The 17936-nt window shown below is 58.3% G+C and overlaps 3 protein-coding genes across 4 annotated transcripts; 2 read left to right on the top strand and 1 right to left on the bottom strand.

Annotated features, from left to right (window-relative positions):
* Positions 1–60: 60 nt before the first annotated feature.
* Positions 61–4913, top strand: UBE2T (ubiquitin conjugating enzyme E2 T). Of its 2 annotated transcripts, none has more exons than XM_068659959.1 (7): positions 61–183; positions 589–743; positions 1093–1162; positions 2158–2263; positions 2717–2815; positions 3252–3335; positions 4624–4913. In XM_068659959.1, the coding sequence occupies exons 1-7, from the start codon at positions 119–121 to the stop codon at positions 4747–4749; spliced, it is 705 nt and encodes a 234-aa protein (XP_068516060.1). In that variant the 5' UTR covers positions 61–118; the 3' UTR covers positions 4750–4913. The 2 variants fall into 2 exon arrangements, with proteins under 2 accessions (XP_068516060.1, XP_068516061.1); XM_068659960.1 differs by lacking the exon at positions 61–183 and adding an exon at positions 215–366.
* A 149-nt stretch (positions 4914–5062) lies between these two features.
* Positions 5063–8959, bottom strand: LOC137844032 (tetraspanin-18-like). Its single transcript, XM_068659958.1, has 7 exons — positions 8494–8959; positions 8091–8285; positions 7502–7576; positions 7125–7223; positions 6748–6927; positions 6373–6456; positions 5063–5914 (listed from the first exon to the last, which is right to left on the bottom strand). The coding sequence occupies exons 1-7, from the start codon at positions 8548–8550 to the stop codon at positions 5867–5869; spliced, it is 738 nt and encodes a 245-aa protein (XP_068516059.1). The 5' UTR covers positions 8551–8959; the 3' UTR covers positions 5063–5866.
* A 1030-nt stretch (positions 8960–9989) lies between these two features.
* On the top strand, positions 9990–16830 carry ADIPOR1 (adiponectin receptor 1). Its single transcript, XM_068659794.1, has 8 exons — positions 9990–10119; positions 10304–10527; positions 11104–11220; positions 11813–11984; positions 12687–12873; positions 14005–14192; positions 15485–15678; positions 15984–16830. Exons 2-8 carry the CDS (start codon positions 10384–10386, stop codon positions 16110–16112), a joined length of 1131 nt encoding a protein of 376 aa, XP_068515895.1. The 5' UTR covers positions 9990–10119; positions 10304–10383; the 3' UTR covers positions 16113–16830.
* The last annotated feature ends 1106 nt before the right edge of the window (positions 16831–17936 follow it).

The following is a 17936-nucleotide window of genomic DNA, read 5'->3' as shown; positions in this document are numbered from 1 at the left end:
AATTCGAACGGGCGCCGCGGGAGGGGGCGTGGCCAGGCGGCGCCCAATCAGCGCCCGCGGTTTGGGCCGAGGGGCGGGGCCAATGGGCAGCGTCTCCCCGCGTTGCTAAGCGACGGGGATGCCCCGCCCCCCCCGCCTAACTCCCCCCCTCCCCCCCCGCGCCGCGCGCTGCTTCCCGCCGAGGTGAGGGGGGAGGGGGCGGGTCACGGTGAGGCCCCCCCCGCCCTAACGGCAGCACAGGAGGGGGCTGAGGGGGGGCCGGGAGGAGCCTGGGGGGGTTTGGGCTGGGGAAGGGGAGGCTCAGGGCAGAGCTCATTGCTCTGGGACCAGAGGGAACGGCCTGGAGCTGTGCCAGGGGAGGTTGAGGTGGGCAATGAGGAGCCATTTCTGCTCAGACAGAGCGGGCAGGCGTTGGGACGGGTTGCCCAGGGAGGTGGGGGAGTCCCCGTCCCTGGGGGGGCTCCAGGAGAGGTTGGGGCTGGTGCTTGGGGACACGGCTCGGTGGGTGCTGATGGTAGGGGACAGTTGGACCAGGTGCTCCTGGAGGTCTCTTCCCACCCTAACGATTCCGTGGTTCTCTTCCCGAAGTTCCAGCTTTGGCAGCGATAAAATTCGCCCTCGGGATCTCAGCACAATGCAGCGAGCATCGCGACTGAAGAGGGAGCTCTCCCTCCTGAGCACAGAGCCCCCTCCTGGCATCACCTGCTGGCAAAGTGGCAGCCGCCTGGACGACCTCCGAGCACGTAGGTACCCGCTGCTGGGGCTGCTTCTTAAGGGAGGGATGCGTTAGAATTTGCTGCTAGGCCTGGATTCACTGAGTGGCACGTACGTACCTGTGGAATTCCAGGAAAAAAGCTTAGGTTCTTCTGATATTCCTTTAGCTTATATCTATTACTTGTTGGATCCGGCAACTGGATTGCTGTGGGGTGGAACAGGTCTCAGGTATTGTGGCAGCTTTTAATTCATGGATTTTAATTAATGGGTTTGAGCAGTGCTATAGTTACATAATTGTGGGTGATCTGTGGAGTTTGTTGGATAAACTCAAGTGATTTTTAATGTAATGCTTATGTTTTGATATTCATTTTCCTAAAGAAATTTTAGGAGCTGCAGACACACCATACGAGAAAGGAATATTCAACCTGGAGATAGTTGTGCCTGAAAGGTAAGTGAGCAATGGCATCTAGCTAGTGAGGCATTTCAGATATGGTTTAATTGATATGTTTGATAGAATCACAGAATTACAGAATTGTCTAGGTTGGAAGAGACCTCAAGATCATTGAGTCCAACCTCTGACCTAGCACTAACAAGTCCTCCACTAAACCATATCGCTAAGTTCAACATCTAAATGTCTTTTAAAGACCTCCAGGGATGGTGACTCCACCACTTCCCTGGGCAGCCTATTCCAATGCCTCACAATCCTCTCAGTAAAGAAGTTCTTCCTAAGATCCAACCTAAAACACCCCTGGCGCAACTTCAGCCCGTTCCCATTTGTCCTGTCACTGGGCACGTGGGAGAACAGACCAACCCCCACCTCGCTACAGCTTCCTTTAATGTACTTATAAAGAGCGATAAGGTCTCCCCTGAGCCTCCTCTTCTCCAGGCTGAACAAACCCAGCTCCCTCAGCCGCTCCTCACAGGGCTTGTTTTCCAGACCCCCCACCAGCTTCGTTGCCCTTCTCTGGACTCTTTTGAGCACCTCGATGTCCTTCTTGTAGCAAGGTCTTTCCTTCAGCCTCCCCATGAAGAATGTTGTTGATTATTTTTATAACAAACCCTTCATTTATGGAACGTAATTGTTATTTCTGCTGGCTGAATCACTTATTTCATACAGGACATCCTGAGATGCATGATAAACAACCTAAAAGCACTTTAACAGGATTTCTATGTTTGTCTCAAATCTTTCTGGAAAGTAGCTCATTCTGATTAGAAAGCTTCCTATCACGTTTGCTTCTTTGTGGGAAGCTGTTCAGGGAAGTGGTAATCAAACACAGATGAAAGCATAAAAGGTAGGGCACTGCTTGCCCCCAAAATTGTTGGGAAAGATTGTCACTTAGTAAATGGCTGGGAGGAGGGAATAATGATATTTCTTGGGTGATGAAGCAACTGGAGTACAAATATAAAAATAGCTTTTTGTTTCTTAATGCTTATCTCTTAAAGATACCCATTCGAGCCCCCAAAGATTCGCTTTCTGACCCCTATCTATCATCCTAACATTGACTCTGCTGGAAGGATTTGCCTGGATGTTCTTAAGTTACCACCAAAGGTAAGGTAGCACTGCTTGGACATGGGTAAGCCGAGCCTGAGGAGAATAATGAACTCCTTATCTTTTTCTTGTAAAAGCCTTATTGGATGTCTGTTTGCTGATGACTTATTTACACGGGAGCACAGCAGTAGAGGTTTTTGTGTGGCCTGTCCTTTGTTTAGAGACTAGAACGTGACCTTCTTTGTTCTGTATGAGCTTCCAAGGCTTTAAGGATTGGAGCCAAAAGGCATTAGGCAGCCCTCTGAAAGCGGGCTACCCAGCGCTGTCCCAGCAGAGGTGTGTGGGATGCAGCCTTTGGTTGTCTGTCAGGCTTCCTCAGAGGGGCCGCAGCCTGTGTGTGAGAATGCATCGGGTGTTTTCCACATGGATCTGAACGCTCTAAGTCCTGAGTTTTTTCTAGGCTGCCCATGTGTAGCTTTCTTTAACTGCTTCCTTCACCCTCTTCCCTTGAAGGGCGCATGGAGGCCTTCCCTCAACATCTCCACGCTGCTCACCTCCATACAGCTGCTGATGGCAGAGCCCAACCCCGATGACCCTCTCATGGCAGACATAGTACGTGAGCTCCTCTGACCCTCTTGTGGCCGTGGGCGCAGGCTGGGGTGGAACAGAGCATTAGGTTCAGGCTGTGCTTCCACTTCGCTCGCTCAGGATTAACACGCTGGGGGATTACACAGCAGTACAGCTGGGGATCAGGCCTGGGGCATGGCTGTGTTTCTCTGGAGCAGCTGGGGCATGCTGCATGGGGTTTATGGCAGCAGTGGAAAAGAGATGGAGAAGGTCTTGTCTTCAGGCCTGCCCACACAAACAGAAGTGTGCATTCTTCAAGCAAAATGAGTTTATGCTTTATGCCACATGCTTGTAGCAGGTTGGGTCTGGTTTGAGGAGTCAGAATGCCAGGACTCCTAGAGGAGTTAATAAACCCCTAGTGTTTAGTCTCAGCTTCTCAGTGTTAATATTAAATCAAATCTGTCTTTCTCATTACATTTAGTCCTCGGAGTACAAGTACAATAAGCAGCTGTTCTTGATAAATGCCAAGGAGTGGACTGAGAAATATGCAAGCCAGCAAAAGAGGGTGAGAAATGTGCTCTCTTCTTTCAGTTGCGTAGCTTGGTTTTTGTGAACAGTCCTTCTCGTCTCAATTTGCCTTTCACAATTACTTGGCAAGGCTTGCTTGCTTTCCCCCCCTTTTGTTCTGTCTTGGAAGACTATTTAATTATAATATCTTTATTAGATTCACTTTGTAATATCTGCTGTAGTTAGTGAAAATATCAGCCCTGAAGTCTGTGGATGGTGGAGAGGGCAGGTGGAGTCTCACTTCTACCCCTTGCTCTCTGCTGGGAGGGATCCTTGCTTATGACTGGATTAGAGAAGGGTGGTGTTTTTACAATGTCTTCTTTGTATTAGTCTTTCAGGAAGTTTGAGTAACCAAAGGCAGCTCTCTCTTTTGCTGTGTGATGTTACCTTCTGTGACCAGTCAGATACCCAACAAGCTGAGAATAGCTGAGGTGCAGCACCTGTAAGCACAGCAGGTGGAGCTGCTGCCTTTGGCCACTAAGAGGTGAAGCGGTGTTTGTTCCCCAGACCTGCCAGCTGGGGTTTGTCACCCTGGGAGAACTCAGTCCTCTGACAGGCATTTGGACAACCACAACTTAAAGGTGGACAGGTTGTGTGGAGGAAAAACTATCACTCCTTCGAAGTTAATGATGTGTTCGGTCACAAATAATTGCTTTGTTTCTCAAGAAGTAAGAAGGATGAGTAAAACTGATTAAAAAAATAATAATCTGGGATTCTGCTGCCCCGTTTCTGCCTCAGCTATGATCCTACCAAACTGCACGTTCTGCCATGGCTGTGCCTTATGCTCAGCTAAGCGTGTTCTGTCTTCTGCACATGTTCTCTGGCTCTGACTGGTCTCCCAAACCCTTGGTGGAGCATTTTTCTGCCATCACATTTCCTATCTTCCTGCCTCTGGTCTGCACCCTGACATATCTCACAGATGAGATGCGTAAAAAGGAATTTAATTTAAGCAGATTAAACCTGCTCCAAAAAATCAGTTACATATCCCTTACCTGGCTCCATAGAGAGTTCATGCATGCTTATGCGTGTATGTGGCACTTCTGGGTACAGTTGTTATTCTGTTCTCCTGTCACTCCCCTCTTCATACAGTTTCCAGCAACAGGAGCAGTACAACTCAGGGTCAGTGTGTAAAAGCAGGGAGCAGTCAGTTCTGGTCTTGGAGGGCAGGGTGTTCCAAGGTGTGTACGTGAATACACACACATGGGGCTGGGAACATGCAACAGTGCTAAGAGTTTATATGACTTAATTATTCACAGCTGTTACTTTTATTTCTTGTGTAATCACAGGCTTCCAAGGCTTTAGAAGAGAAAACAAATCAGAGTGAAACAAGTACCACCAGTGAATCTATCATGCTGAAAAGAAAAGGGAGTGATATCACCAAGAAAGAGAAGAAATCTCGCCTGGAGTCCTAAGTGATTTTTGTTCCTGGTGTGGCTGTCAACTTTGTTTTCACTGTCCTTTTTTCTTTACACAGGTATAACTAAATATTTTAATATTAATAGTAGTAGGCTTTGTTTTTCTATTTCCTAGGTGCTTTTCTGTCAGAAGTTCTATTAAATAAAAGCTTTATATTTTATTTATAAACTTTTTTTTCCCTGAGGTTTACATTTTGTTTGGGGGTTTCAGAGTATTCTGAAAAAAATGACAATTGGAAGTACCAGTGCTGCTTCTGACTACCAGCTTTCTCTCAAAGGAATGCAAACAGCACTAAAGACTGATGTTTCTATTTGTGTCCTTGCCTCAAAATGTACAGTGAACAAAAGCTGAGTGACAGACATACTAGAACTAGTTTGCGGTGTTAAACTGTGGAAATCCTTCTCTAGTGAAGGCTTCATTTGCCTTATAAAATAAAGGTTACTTAAGGATACCTCAGTAATTTAAGTTCTAAACTTCTGCATCTTAAAACTCTGTCTCTGGAGCAGCATGCTACGTTCCAGTTGCAGCTTACAGCATTTAACACAAGCTGGGATGTGGAATGAGTCTAGGTGCTGCTGTGTCTCCAGGGGCTGGATAGCGAAAAGCACCAGCTGAGTGCTGAGGATGGAGAAAACCCCAAAGGGGGACCCAGAGGTGTGGGAGAGGGCAGGATGTGGAAGAAAGGCATGTGGGAGTGTGGGACAGGGCAGTGAGGCTGAGAGCATTGAGAGGAAGGAGGACTCTGATAGCCTGACCCATGCTGTAACTGGTGGTGGTAGAGCAGGCCAGAAGATGTTGGGGGCAGGACTCCGTGTCGTCACAGCTATGTTACTGGCAGATGGCAGCGTGACCAAGTCCAGAGCTCAGGCTCCTGCTCTGCATGTTTGGGTGTAAAGAATTTGACCCATCCTGTCCCTGCTCCAGGACAAGTGAGCCAGGTCATTCTTATTTGCCCCCTGGAGCAGACACAGGACTCAGAAAAGCTCCTGAACTACGGAGCTGGGCTGCGATATGCAAGAAAATGGAGCATCCTTGCCTGCTGCTGTTTCCAAAGCCCTCAGCTCATCTCTGCTGCACTGGCAGTGGCCAGGAGCACTGCTCCCAGTGTCCTGCTCAGTCGAAGTTGTAGTAAAGGCAAAAAGCAAAGAACATGGCAAAGATCTGCAATGAAAAGAGATGGAGCAGGTTAGCTCCCTGCCGCAGCAGCAACTGGGTGGAATCTGAGTGCCTGGACAGTAAAGGGGTCAGTGTCCTGCTCCCAGTCCAGCCAGGCACCAGGGTAGCTGTGACCTGCAAGGGGCTGCCCCATGCTGCACGGAGGAAGCTGCTGAGCAGTGCTCCTCCTCCCCTGGGCCTGCAGGAGCAAAATAAACCTCGCTCCCTCAGTCCCTCAACCCATCTCAGCCACAGCGGGTGGGAGGTTGGCTTTACACCCCTGAGACAGACCTGCTCTGTGTGCGCCTTTCTGGGTGTGATCGTGACAACCAGAGGCCGGGGGGACAGACAGGGCCTGTCTGTGGTCCCTTCACACAAAGCCCCATCCCCTTCCCTCCTGGCAAAGAGCGCCCATGAGAGGTGCCCCGCTGCCTGCCTTGTCCCCTCCAGCCCCTGCTCCGTACCTCGATGCCCAGCACGGCCAAGCTGCAGGTCCCGGGGATGGAGATGTAATTCTGCAAGGTCCTGCCGAAGGTGGGGAAGCAGCCCTGGGCAGGAGGGGAGATATTGGAGGCGTCCCTCAGGCTTCACTGCAGGGAGCTCAAAGGGAGACTGAGGGCTGGGGAGGTTGGGATGGGTCAGGGGCACCATGAGCGGTGGGTTTGGGGAGGTACCACGGTGCAGAACCACGGTACAGCAGTGCCTCAGGTCCTGTCCCCACTTCAGTGCTTGGGGCAGAGGGTGCTGCTCCCCATAGGCAGGAGCCTGAGACGTGCTGGGGACACAGCAGGGATGTGGCAGGGCCTGGCAGCGCAGGACAGGTGCCCGTGCAGCCCTACCTGCTCGTGGATGTAGCCAGGGCTCCTCTCCCGGCACTGCTCCCAGCCCAGCAGCTCGCCTGCCTGCAGGAGCCCATCCCGGGCACAGCACGCCCGTGGCCAGGGTGTCCCCGGATGCAGCTCCTGGAACCGGGAGCCATTCCCAAAGTCTTCAGGCCCTAAAACGCCGCAACAGGAGAACTGAAATGGAAAGGAAACACTGTCAACATGCTGTCAAAATGCAGGGACTTTGCTTGGGGATGCAATAGAGGGAGGGGAACAGCCCAGCACGCTGCTTGGAGTCTGACTGGGGTCCATGAGAACTCCCCCTGTGGTCACAGTCACCCTGAGCAGGGCCCATGGGTGCTCCACGTCCCAGAAGGAGCCTCCCTGCTCACCATGACCATGAGGGTGTTCCAGGCCACAGAGAAGACCTCGGCGTCCTCATCCCCACGGTAGTTCCTCTGCAGCTCAGACAGGAAGAGCTCTGGGCGGATCTGTGGGGTCAGTACCACCTGTGAGCACCCGGGGGACCAGTCCCTTCACGGAGTCACCGCACACCCATCAACCGCCCAGTGCCACCAGCTCACGGGGGCAGAGGGACACAGCTGGGCTCAGGCTTGCTCAGTGTGCTGGTGGTGAAGGTGAGGGTGAGGAGGGCGTCCCTGCACCGTCCCAGTCTCCAGCTGATTGCTGAGGGACCCAGGGCCATGATCGGTGGCATGATGGAGGGAGGAGAGCGGCTGGGCGCCGCAGCAGGGCGCAGGGATGATACCTGTTTCCAGTGCACCAGGAAGAGCACAGCCCCGACCAGCTGTGTGACAAAGACGAGGCTCACAAGGACGAAGAACTGGAAGGCAGCAGGACAGAGGAGTCAGAGAGCAGCCTGGGTCTGTGTGCAGCTCGCTCCTGCTGCTCCTCCCTCCCCTGCAGCCCTCCCTGCCCATGCACATCCCTGGGATCGGGGAACAGGGGGGATACAGGAGACAAGCATGCAGCAATTCGGGACGGGCACGACATCTCCGAGCACCGCAGCTGGCAGGCAGAACATTAAAAACAAGCACTGCCTGCCAGGGCCTGGGGATGCCAAAGAAATTGTCACGCCTGTGCTCAGAAAGGGGTTTCTAGCTCTTGCCATTGAGGGAAGAGGCTCAGAAAGGCCACGTGGGACAAACCACTGGCTTCAGGGAGAAAAGATCCCACCCAGTGCTTCATTAAACCCTCTGGCCTTTAAATTCAAAGTCTCACAATGTGGGAACGGGATTGGGGTGTGTGTTGAGGGCTGACAGGGCCAGGATGGGTCTTCTGACTCCTCTGGGGACACCCCGCATCCCCCAGCTCTTCCCACCTCTCCCCTCACTCACCACCAGCAGCAGGAGCCGGCTCCGGCGCAGGGCCCCGCAGCAGCCCAGGAAGCCCAGCAGCGAGAGGGCGATGCCCACGGCCAGCAGCAGGTAGGCGCCGGCCCTCAGCACAGGCTTGGTGGCCACGATGTCCTGGAAACCAGCCGGGTCCACAGCCACCCAGACCCCGATGCCCACCAGGCACGTCCCCCCGGCCTGTGGGACACACCGCGGTCACAGGGCACGGGGACCAGCCCCGGGCACCTCACGGGGACTGAGGACGCTCCAAACCCTGCTGGGGTCCCATCCCTCGGACCAGTGCCACCCCTCCCCTGAGCCTGTCGGTGACCACAGCCTCACATCACGGGTGGGACCGGCCGGCTCCCCTGCACCCCTCCATCCCGCCGGGCCCAGGGGGACTCACAAACACCAGCACGTTGAAGACGAACATCAGGTACTTCACGCAGCTCAAGACACCCATGGGGACGCCGAGGGGACGGGGTTCTGCAGGCAGACGGCAGCGTTTGTCCCTGCAGAGGTGGGAGCTGAGCCCTGGCCCCAGCCAGCCCCGACCTGTCCCACACCCTGGTTGCAGTGGGACACGGGGTGGTCCAGCACACGGCCACAGAAGGGACAGACAGGGACTGGTGCTGAGAGAGGAAACCAGTTCCTGGCAAGTTTCCCCCACGCCCTCCAGCTCAGGTCAGGGATTGCTCTGCCCGTGGGGCAGCAGCAGCCAAGTGCCGCAAGGAGCTGGGACAGCAACAGCCCTACACGTGGAGAGGGTTTGCCCTTCCCCAGCTGGTGCCGGGAGCCTGAGGGCCCTTGAGCCCCTGTGGGGCTGCAGTGGATGAGGTCTGGAGCCCAAAAACCCCACCCCACAGCCCCCAGCAGGCTCCCTCGGGCTGCCCCGTGCTCCCCCAAAACGTTTGTGCCCCGTGTCCCCTCCAAACCCAGCACCACTCACCCCACGGGGACAGCGGTGGCCCCAGCACCTCCAACCAGCTCTGGGACCTGCAGCGGCTGCTTAATGCCGGAAAAGTTGGAAAATCCCCCCCGAGCAGCCCCGAGAAACCCCTTCCCAGAGCAGAGCCGTGAATAATTGATGGGGAACAGGAGCCGCTGGCGTGGCGGCGGGCCGAGGGGAGTCTCCGGTCCTGGGCTGCCATTAGCGGGGGTAATTAAACCTGGCCCTGGCTGGCGGGGAAAGACGAGCCGGCCATGACAGGCAGGGGACGACCTCGGCGTCAATTAGTGCTGGGGCTGTGCCGCCAGAGGAGCCCTTGACGCCTTTTGGTGCTTGGGGACAGAGGGACAGCGAGGATGGGAGCACGGACGGGGCCTGTCCCCGTGCCTGGGCACCCCTCAGGGCTGCATCGTGTGGTAATGGGGCAGAGCTTGTGGAACGATGGAATATATGGAAAGGTGTGGGGGGGTGAAAATAGAGAATGCCTGAATGTACGATTCCATGAGCTTTTTGTGAATTCCTTCCAGCCCCAGGAGGCCTGAGAGGGCTTGGGGAGGGGTGTGGAGGACGTCGCCTTGTTGGTGACACCGGGTAGGGGGCATTGCCTGAAGGAGCAGCCATTTGTGCTCTGACAGCGGGACGGGCTGCACGGGGAGGTGGTGGGGGCACCGTCCCTGGGGGGGCTCCAGGAGAGGTTGGGGCTGGTGCTTGGGGACACGGCTCGGTGGGGACGGGGGGGGGGGGTGGGATGCAGCCCGGACCCCACGGGCCCTGAGGGGGACATCACCTCCCCCCCCCCCCCCCGAGGCCTCCCGGGGCTGGCACCGCCCCCGCCCCTCCCGCAGGGGGCAGTCGAGACGCGCCGCCAGCCTAGAGCGCCCCCCTCCCTGCTGGGCGCCTCGCCCAATCACAGCAGCCGGCAGGGCCGGGCGGGATGCAGACGGACAGCCGCGACAGCCAATCACAGAGCGGGAACCGCGCGGCTCCCGGCGGGGCGGGGCAACGCTGCCGGAAGCGGCCCGGTCCCTCAGCGTCGCTTCCGGTGCCGCCGCCGCCGCCGCCCTGCGCGGGCTGTCGCGGCCGGTGAGTGCGGGCGGGGGGCGGCGCCGCGGGGCCGGCGGCGTCCGGGCCCTGAGCCCGGCCCGGTGCCCCCGGTGCCCCCCCGGACTCCCCCGGTGCCCCCCCGGTTCCACCCCCGGTCCCCCCCCGTTGCCGCCGGTCTCAGCCCCGGCGCGGTGCCGTTGACTCCGCTCCGTTCCCTCCGCAGCGCGGCGGCACGAGGACGCCGAGGGACCCGCACCGGCCCCCAGGAGCTTCGCCGCCGCCGCCACCACCGCCACCACCGCCATGGCGTCCCGCAAAGCCGCCGCCGCCGGGCCGGGCACGGGGCTGGCCGCCGCCGCCAACCGGGAGAGAGCTCACCTGGAGCTGGCCGAGCTGGGGCCGCTGCTGGAGGAGAAGGGGGAGCAGGGCGCCGCCGGCCCGCCCAGCGTAAGCCGCCCGTCCCCGCCCGGCCGCGCTGGGCGCTCACCGGAGGCGGCCCCGGGGCCCTCCGGGGGGTTTGGGCCTCGTCCCGTGAGCAGCGCGGGGAGCCGCGGGGCGCTTCGTCACCTGGAGGGTGCCCGGGCTGTGCCCAGAAGCTGCCCTCGCCCTTTGGTTTGGTGGCGCTTTGGGCTGGGAATCGCAGCCCCAAAATGCGAAGCGGGAGGAGGAGGGAAGGGACCGGGACCGGGACAGGACGGGCAGTGCGTCCCGGCAGCATGTCCCAGCTGGGGTGGGCGCCCAGCTCCAGGGCTTGGCGACCCGGCTGGGCCCAGGGGCTCTTGGTTGTAAGGATGAAAATCCCCCCTGGTAATCCCGCCTTTAAACAAGGATAAAGCGGGGATTAGTCTGCCTGAGACGGTTAAGGCAGGGGGTGTTGCGTAAGCAGCGGTGACCGGTGGGTCCTGCCCGTCCCCTCGGCAGGGGACGAAGCCCCAGGTGCGTGCAGAAGGGACTCGCTGCTCTCCTTGTGCCCGCGTTCCTCCCGTGGCAGGAATGGTTCCCTCCCGGCGTTTCTCCTCCTAGGCTGAGGACCCGCCGTGCCCAGCAGCCCGTGAGGAAGAGGAGGAGGTGGTTCGTGTGCTGACTCTGCCCCTGCAGGCTCACCACGCCATGGAGAAGATGGAAGAGTTTGTGTATAAGGTACGAGAGCTGCTGGGGACCCTGGCGGGCAGCTGGGGCTGCCCCCAGCCCTGTTGGACTGGCAGTGACCTCGGGAGCATCCCCGGTGTCTCCAGCTGGGGCTGGGATCACAAATTCTATCGCTGGCTTTGCCGGATATCTACACTCGGCCCTGGGCAGAGCAGTGCCTGTGCTCGTGGTCACCGCGTTTTGGTGAGCAGTGGCAAATGGCTGAGACTCGGCACAGTTCTGTGCCAGCTGGGCTTCCTTTTTCCTGACCAGAACAAAAGGAAATTCCTACCACAGAGAGCAGCTCCTGCCTCAGGGGACTGAAGGGTTAAAGGCAGGGGTAGGAACTGTCTCCAGCTCCCCGGGGACGAGGGGAGCGCTCTGCAGGATGTGGGTGGCGGAAGGGAAGGGATCCCACGGGGTGCCGGGTGTTGCAAAGACCCAACTTCCCCTCCCGGGGGAGAGTTACGGGGCCTTCACGGCCCTGGCTGCAGGGAAGGCTCGCTGGTTTGTTCCGCATGCGACCCGAGCTCCTGGGCTGAGTAAAAGCGACAAAGGTGACCCATTGGCTGTGGTGGTACCAGCGCAGGTCACTGTGTTGCAGGTGTGGGAAGGGCGCTGGCGCGTGATCCCCTACGACGTGCTGCCCGACTGGCTGAAGGACAACGATTACCTCCTGCACGGGCACCGGCCCCCGATGCCGTCCTTCCGAGCCTGCTTCAAGAGCATCTTCCGGATACACACCGAGACGGGCAACATCTGGACACATCTCCTGGGTGACTGCAGCAGCTTCCACGGGGCTGGAGCCGTTTGGGGTGGCCTTTGGGGGACAGGCTGGCGTGCAGGCCAGCCACATCAAGCCTTGGGACTTGCTCCCTGTTCTCTCTGTGCCAGAAATCTCTGGTTTAGGCTCACGTACCCCTGCCTGGTCCTGTGCACACAGGCTGTGAGGTTTCCTGGAGCTCAGGGCGAAGGGAGCACAGGGCACTTCTTTTCGTCGAGGCCACGGTCTGAGCTTGGTGGCTTTGTCCATGTTCATTAGGGGCTGACAACCGCATCGGGTGGCCTCAGGCTGTGGGAGGGGCTTGGCCAGGTGCTCTGCAGAGGGTCCTGGCCTGCACAGGGTGGTCTGAGGCCTTCAGGTTGTGTCTGGGTTGCTGCTGCTGCGTGGTGGCTCTGCCTGTGCTCTGCAAGCGAGCTGTTCTGCTTCTGGGATGGAGAAACGTGTCCTGGGCAAAACAATGTCCCCAAAACCTTTCCCCGGGAACCCAGGACATGTCCAGGTTCTGCCTTGCAGAGCGCAGTCAGGCCGGTGACTGCCCCAGACGAACAGGGCGCAGGGTCTGTAAGGGAGGAACCCCCGGAACCGACTGAGTGTGGGAAGGGAACTTGTCCTGCCCCGTGTCCCTTGTGGGGACCCTGTGTGGGGTGTTTTGGGTCACCCTGCTCCTGCCTGACATTCGGTGTGTTTCCTGCAGGTTTTGTGTTGTTCCTCTGCCTGGGGATCCTGACCATGCTGCGGCCCAACATGTATTTCATGGCTCCTCTCCAGGAGAAGGTGGTGTTTGGGATGTTCTTCCTTGGTGCGGTGCTGTGCCTCAGCTTCTCCTGGCTTTTCCACACTGTCTACTGTCACTCCGAGAAGGTCTCGCGGACTTTTTCAAAGTGAGTCAGCGCAAGTGGGGTCGTGTGGTCTCGTGGGAGGCTTTCACTTCTCCCAGCGCTTCCTCTTGGGAAGTGCCATGCTCCAAAAAATTTTGTTCTTGGAGGAAGGGAGCGTTCACTGGATCCAGCGTGGGGCTCAGGAGCGGGATCCTGGAGGCTCTGCCCTGTGCCTGAGCACCTTCAGTCTGGCAGCTCCTCGGGAACTGTGGTCTGTGAGGACAGGGACCCTGGGGGCTGTGGTTCTCGAGGGACCTTGTGCCTCTCGGAGCAGTGCGGTGAGGGGTCCTGGTCTCACTGGGCAGCCGTGGGACCCAGCAGTTTCCAGTTTGCTGGATGTTTTCAAAAACTCCGTTGGATCCAATTTGGATTGAAACCAAATTGAAAGAAGCAAAACAAAACACGATTCCCGGCAGAGTGGAAATGCTGGGCAGTAGCCAGAGCTTCCCTCTGAGATCAGTGCTGCTCTTAGAGCTGAGCTCACATCAGCCTTCGCGGCACAGGGAGGGCAGCAGCAAGGCTTTCAAATGAGATCTTGCTCACGCAAGTCTATCAAGGGCGTTTACTTGGGCATTTACTTGCCAAGCTCCTTTGCACAAACACCAGAGCTCCCATGGGCTCGCGGCTCCAGAACAAACTGTGCTGCAGCGCCCTGAGCAGCAGCGTCCTCGTGTACCCGGGAAGGCTCTCGCACAGCTGCTGCGCGGCTGCACTTTGGCAGCTGAACGGTTCTGGGGTCAATAGATCGAAAGCACTTTGCAGGGGAGGGTAACAGTCGAATCCATACGCACAAGAACTAATGCCCACTGCATCCTGTCGTGGTGGTTTGAGTGCACAGCATCTCCGGGCCGTTTCTGCCTATCCAGCAAGCTGCTGTTTGTCCTTTGTGCTCCTGCCAGCTCTGCTCGCATCCCCAGAAGTCCCAGGTCCTTCCTCCTGTCCCATGTTGTGCTGATGAGACTTGAACATCTCCCGTCTGGGCGCAGCTTCACCCACGGGGCCTTGGCTGCCTCTTTGGCAGCGGTGGCTCCGTTTGGGCGCAGGCAGCCTGGGTGGCACCGAGTGCCAAGAGGAGGCGGGACGGGGTGGATTCTGGGGCTCACCTGTGTGTGTCTCATTGCTCCCCGGCTGCAGGTTGGATTATTCAGGAATTGCACTGCTGATCATGGGGAGCTTCGTCCCCTGGCTCTATTACTCGTTCTACTGCTCCCCGCAGCCAAGACTCATCTACCTCTCCATCGTCTGCGTCCTGGGCATCTCCGCCATCATCGTGGCTCAGTGGGACCGGTTTGCCACCCCCAAGCACCGGCAGACAAGAGCAGGTAGGAGCGCTCTGCGTTCATCCCAAGCCCCCAGCCCCGGGAGGGAGCTCCGGGGAGGCACTTTGGGAAGAAGCCGTTGTGTTGTGCCGCGGGCTCTGTGCTAGGGCAGGGCTCCAGGGTACCCCGAGGAACTCTAACCATCTGCAGAATGAATTCCCCTGGAGTCTGCCCTGCTCTGCAGCAGGGAGGTCTCTCTCTGCCTCTTGTTGTGCTGGAGATTTGGAGCCTCCACGGAGCAGGGCCCAGCTGCTGGCTGGTCTGAGCTCCTCCTGGCACTCAGCAAGCCTGAGGTTTGGAGCAGGCAGACGGTGTTGTAAAAATAGCCCCGTAAGTGGCGGCTGGGCAGCCTGGGGCTGTGCTGTGTGAAGCTGCCTTCTCCGGGAAGCGGTTTGGCAACGTGGAGCTGCAGCTCACCCAGAGAGGCAGAGATTCCCTCCCGTCCCCTGCCAGGTGCGTGCTGGCACCTCCTGCCTTCCTGGAGGCCCCAGGGCAAGGCTGCCTCCACGCTTACACCCTGCAGGGCCCCTTCTGAGCCTCTGAAACCGATCCCTCCAGATCAAAGCAGCCTCACTGAGCACCAGCGAGCGTGGAGGAACAGCCCTGCCTGTGCTTCTCTCCCAGGGGGTCCTGCAGCAGAACGCCTCCCGTAGCAGTGCCCCCGCTACGTGACGAGGGAGGGACGGTGCTGAGCTGGGGGCTGAGCAGCACCGCTGCCATGTGGCCCCCTCAGCACAGCGTGCTGAGATCCTTGTAGGGGACAGGGTGCGAGTGCCAGCCCCACCATTACCCCACGGCAGCGCTGGTGTCAGTGCAGTGGCACAGATCACTGCTGCCTGCTCCAGGACAGGGCTGCGTTGCTCCCCCAGCATGAAACGAGCGCTGGCTGTGCCAAACCTCCCCGCTGCCGGGGGAGCTCCCTCCTGCTGCCACTACAAGCCGCAGCCTCTCCACACGGGTGTCTTGCTGCAGTGCCATTTGCTCTCTGCCGAACTAATTAGATGTGAGATCTGAAAATTCCAGCACTGCTAATTAGCACTTTTCCCCCGGGCTCTGAGCAGCTTCACTGAATAAATGACTCCGGCAGCATTGCTCCTGGAAGGGCTGGCGGGGCCACACTCCTCGTGCTCATGTCGCTGCGGTGCAACCTGCGGGGCCGGCCCTGTCCAGAGGGGCCCTCCTGGCCCTGCAGGGCGAGCTCTGCCCAGCGGGCACTGGGGGCCAGCACTGGTTTTGACTGGGAGGTAGCGTTACAGATCATTAGTGTCCCCCCTTTTGCCTCCTCTCTGCCACAGGTGTCTTTCTGGGGCTGGGGCTGAGCGGCGTGGTGCCCACCATGCACTTCACCATCGCCGAAGGGTTTGTGAAGGCCACCACCGTCGGCCAGATGGGCTGGTTCTTCCTCATGGCTGTGATGTACATCACGGGTGCCGGGCTCTACGCCGCCCGCATTCCTGAGCGCTTCTTCCCGGGCAAGTTCGACATCTGGGTGAGTGGAGCGGGGGCTTCGGGGGCAGCTGTGAAGCTGGGGAGTGGGATCAAGGGTGGGGATCCTCGAGAATGTGGCTGGGGGTGTCCCGGTGCGTGCTGGCAGCCAGCCCTTAGATGGCTGCTGAAGGCAGGGCAAGGCTAAAGTACAGGGCAGAAAACGCTGCCTGTGAGCAGCGAGGGGGAAAAGTGCGGCCTGGGACAGTGCTGGGGTGGTGCCCGAGCACTGTGGAGGAGGAGGAGTTCTTGCTGGCACTGCTTTGTCCCCTTCGGGCTGGCTCAGAGGGCTTTCTCACTTCCCCGCAGTTCCAGTCGCATCAGATCTTCCACGTGCTTGTGGTGGCTGCAGCCTTCGTCCACTTCTACGGGGTGTCGAACCTGCAGGAGTTTCGCTACGGACTTGAAGGGGGGTGCACAGACGACTCTCTCCTCTGAGAGCGCCTGGTTTTAGTACAAGCTTCCTAAGTGCTTTTTAAACTCTGTCTTTGCTAAAATCAAAGGAAGACTCAAAACTGGGTTGTTGTTTTTTTTTTTTAAAGAAAAAAAAAAGAAACATTCTTTAGCAGAGTTCTGTCGACCAAATCCTCACCCCCTTCCCCGTGCACTTCGTTGGGGCCGAGGGGAGGCAGCGCCGGCCCTGGCAGCCCCCCAGCCGCAGTGTTACGGCCTCGCCTCCTCCAGGCCGTGTTCTGGCAGCACCGCGGCCATCCGACCTTTCCAGGCATGCTGATTTCTGAAAGCAGAGGGCGCGGGTGCCCCGCTCCCGGCACAGCCGAGCACCCCCTTCCCGAGCTCACCGCCGGAGCGAGCTGTCACGCACTACCAGGCCCAGGGCCGGAGATTTTGCATTACCCCTCGCAGCAGAGCTGCCTTCCTGGGGGCAGCTCTGCAGCCCCCAGTGCTGCTGCCCAGGGCACAGGCACAGGTTCACGTAAATTAAGTTTTAATGGTCTTTTTTTTTCCTTGACAAAATAATGTAAACATAAATGAGAGAATATTTAATATTTAATACTAAGCTTTAAAAAGACTTGCTGCCACCGCAGTGTACTCGGCTCCCTCGCTGTCTGTGGTAGTGAAGGAAGGACAGTGTTTTAGGGGAATGTAGAGCTGCTGTAGCTGATTGAAATAAAAAGGTCAATAGTTCAGTGTCGTGCGAGCGGTGTCGGTCTCGTTTTTTTGGGGTGGTTGCAGCAAAAAATCTGCTCAGGCTGTCAGCTGCTTCTGGGGAGAGCACCCCCAAGGAGCGCAGCCCCTCACCGGCAGCCAGGGCCAAGTGCCAGGAGTACCCGCGCTGCGGGATCCTGCCCATGGTGAGTCAGGACAGCCCCGGCGGAAAGAAAACAGGAAACTGGGGTGCTGGGGACAGGAAACCCTTCCCTGGGCACGTGGTGCACTGGGGGCAGTGGGACCTGCTGCCCTCCCTCTGTGGGCTCAACAGGGGAAGGAGGCGAGCTGTAAGCTCACGGTGCAGGGCAAAGGGCTCTGGGCTGGTCAGCACAGACGCCAAAACCCAGTTAGCATGCGAGGAGTGAAGGACGGCACCCCAAATCGTGGCTTGCCCTTGTGCAGGAGCATGTGAGTGACTGTCCAGCACAGACGGTCACAGGGGATTAGAGGGGAAGAGCTGAGCTGAATAAAGCTCTTCTCGAGCAGCTGAAGCCTGTCACCTCACACGGGGTGAGGGAGGAGTGCCTGCGGGGCTCCTGTCCCTGTTGTCCACCAGCCCCAGCAGCTAGGGGGAGGCTGCTGCAAAGGCAGGGCCCAGATGGAGCCCCAAAGCGGGGGGCAGCTGGTCCCAGGCCACAGCTCAGCCTCCAGCAGCTCCCATGCACCCCAGAGCCTGGCACAGCCAGAGCCAGCTCCCGGACGCTGCTGGAAGAGGCCACCCAGGACGTTCAGGCTGCTGCTTAATTATGGCCCACGAGCAACAGAGGCCGTGTGCCCAGCCCCTGACGGCAGCCAGTAGAGGCTGGTGGTGCTGTGGGCACAGTGGGCACCCAGCAGTGCCCGGTGGCCTCCCTCCTGTGCCCGTGCAGGAGGCAGTGGGAGCAAACCCTGTGCAGGCTGCCAGTGCTGCAGCAGCGAGGGCAGCAGCCCCGGCCCCTCCTGGCCCAGCAGAGCTCGGAGGGCAGTGCCTGAGTCAGGGCAGAGGACAAAACCCTCGAGCTTTGGAGCCAGGGCACAGGGCAGAGGCTGGCTTGGCTGCTGGGAGGCACACAGAGCTGAACAACGCCCGGTGCTCTAATCCTAGAGAGAGCA

Source organism: Anas acuta, chromosome 24 (assembly GCF_963932015.1).
Source record: "Anas acuta chromosome 24, bAnaAcu1.1, whole genome shotgun sequence".
Taxonomy (NCBI): Eukaryota; Metazoa; Chordata; class Aves; order Anseriformes; family Anatidae; genus Anas; species Anas acuta.
This window is presented reverse-complemented; position numbering and strand designations above follow the sequence as displayed.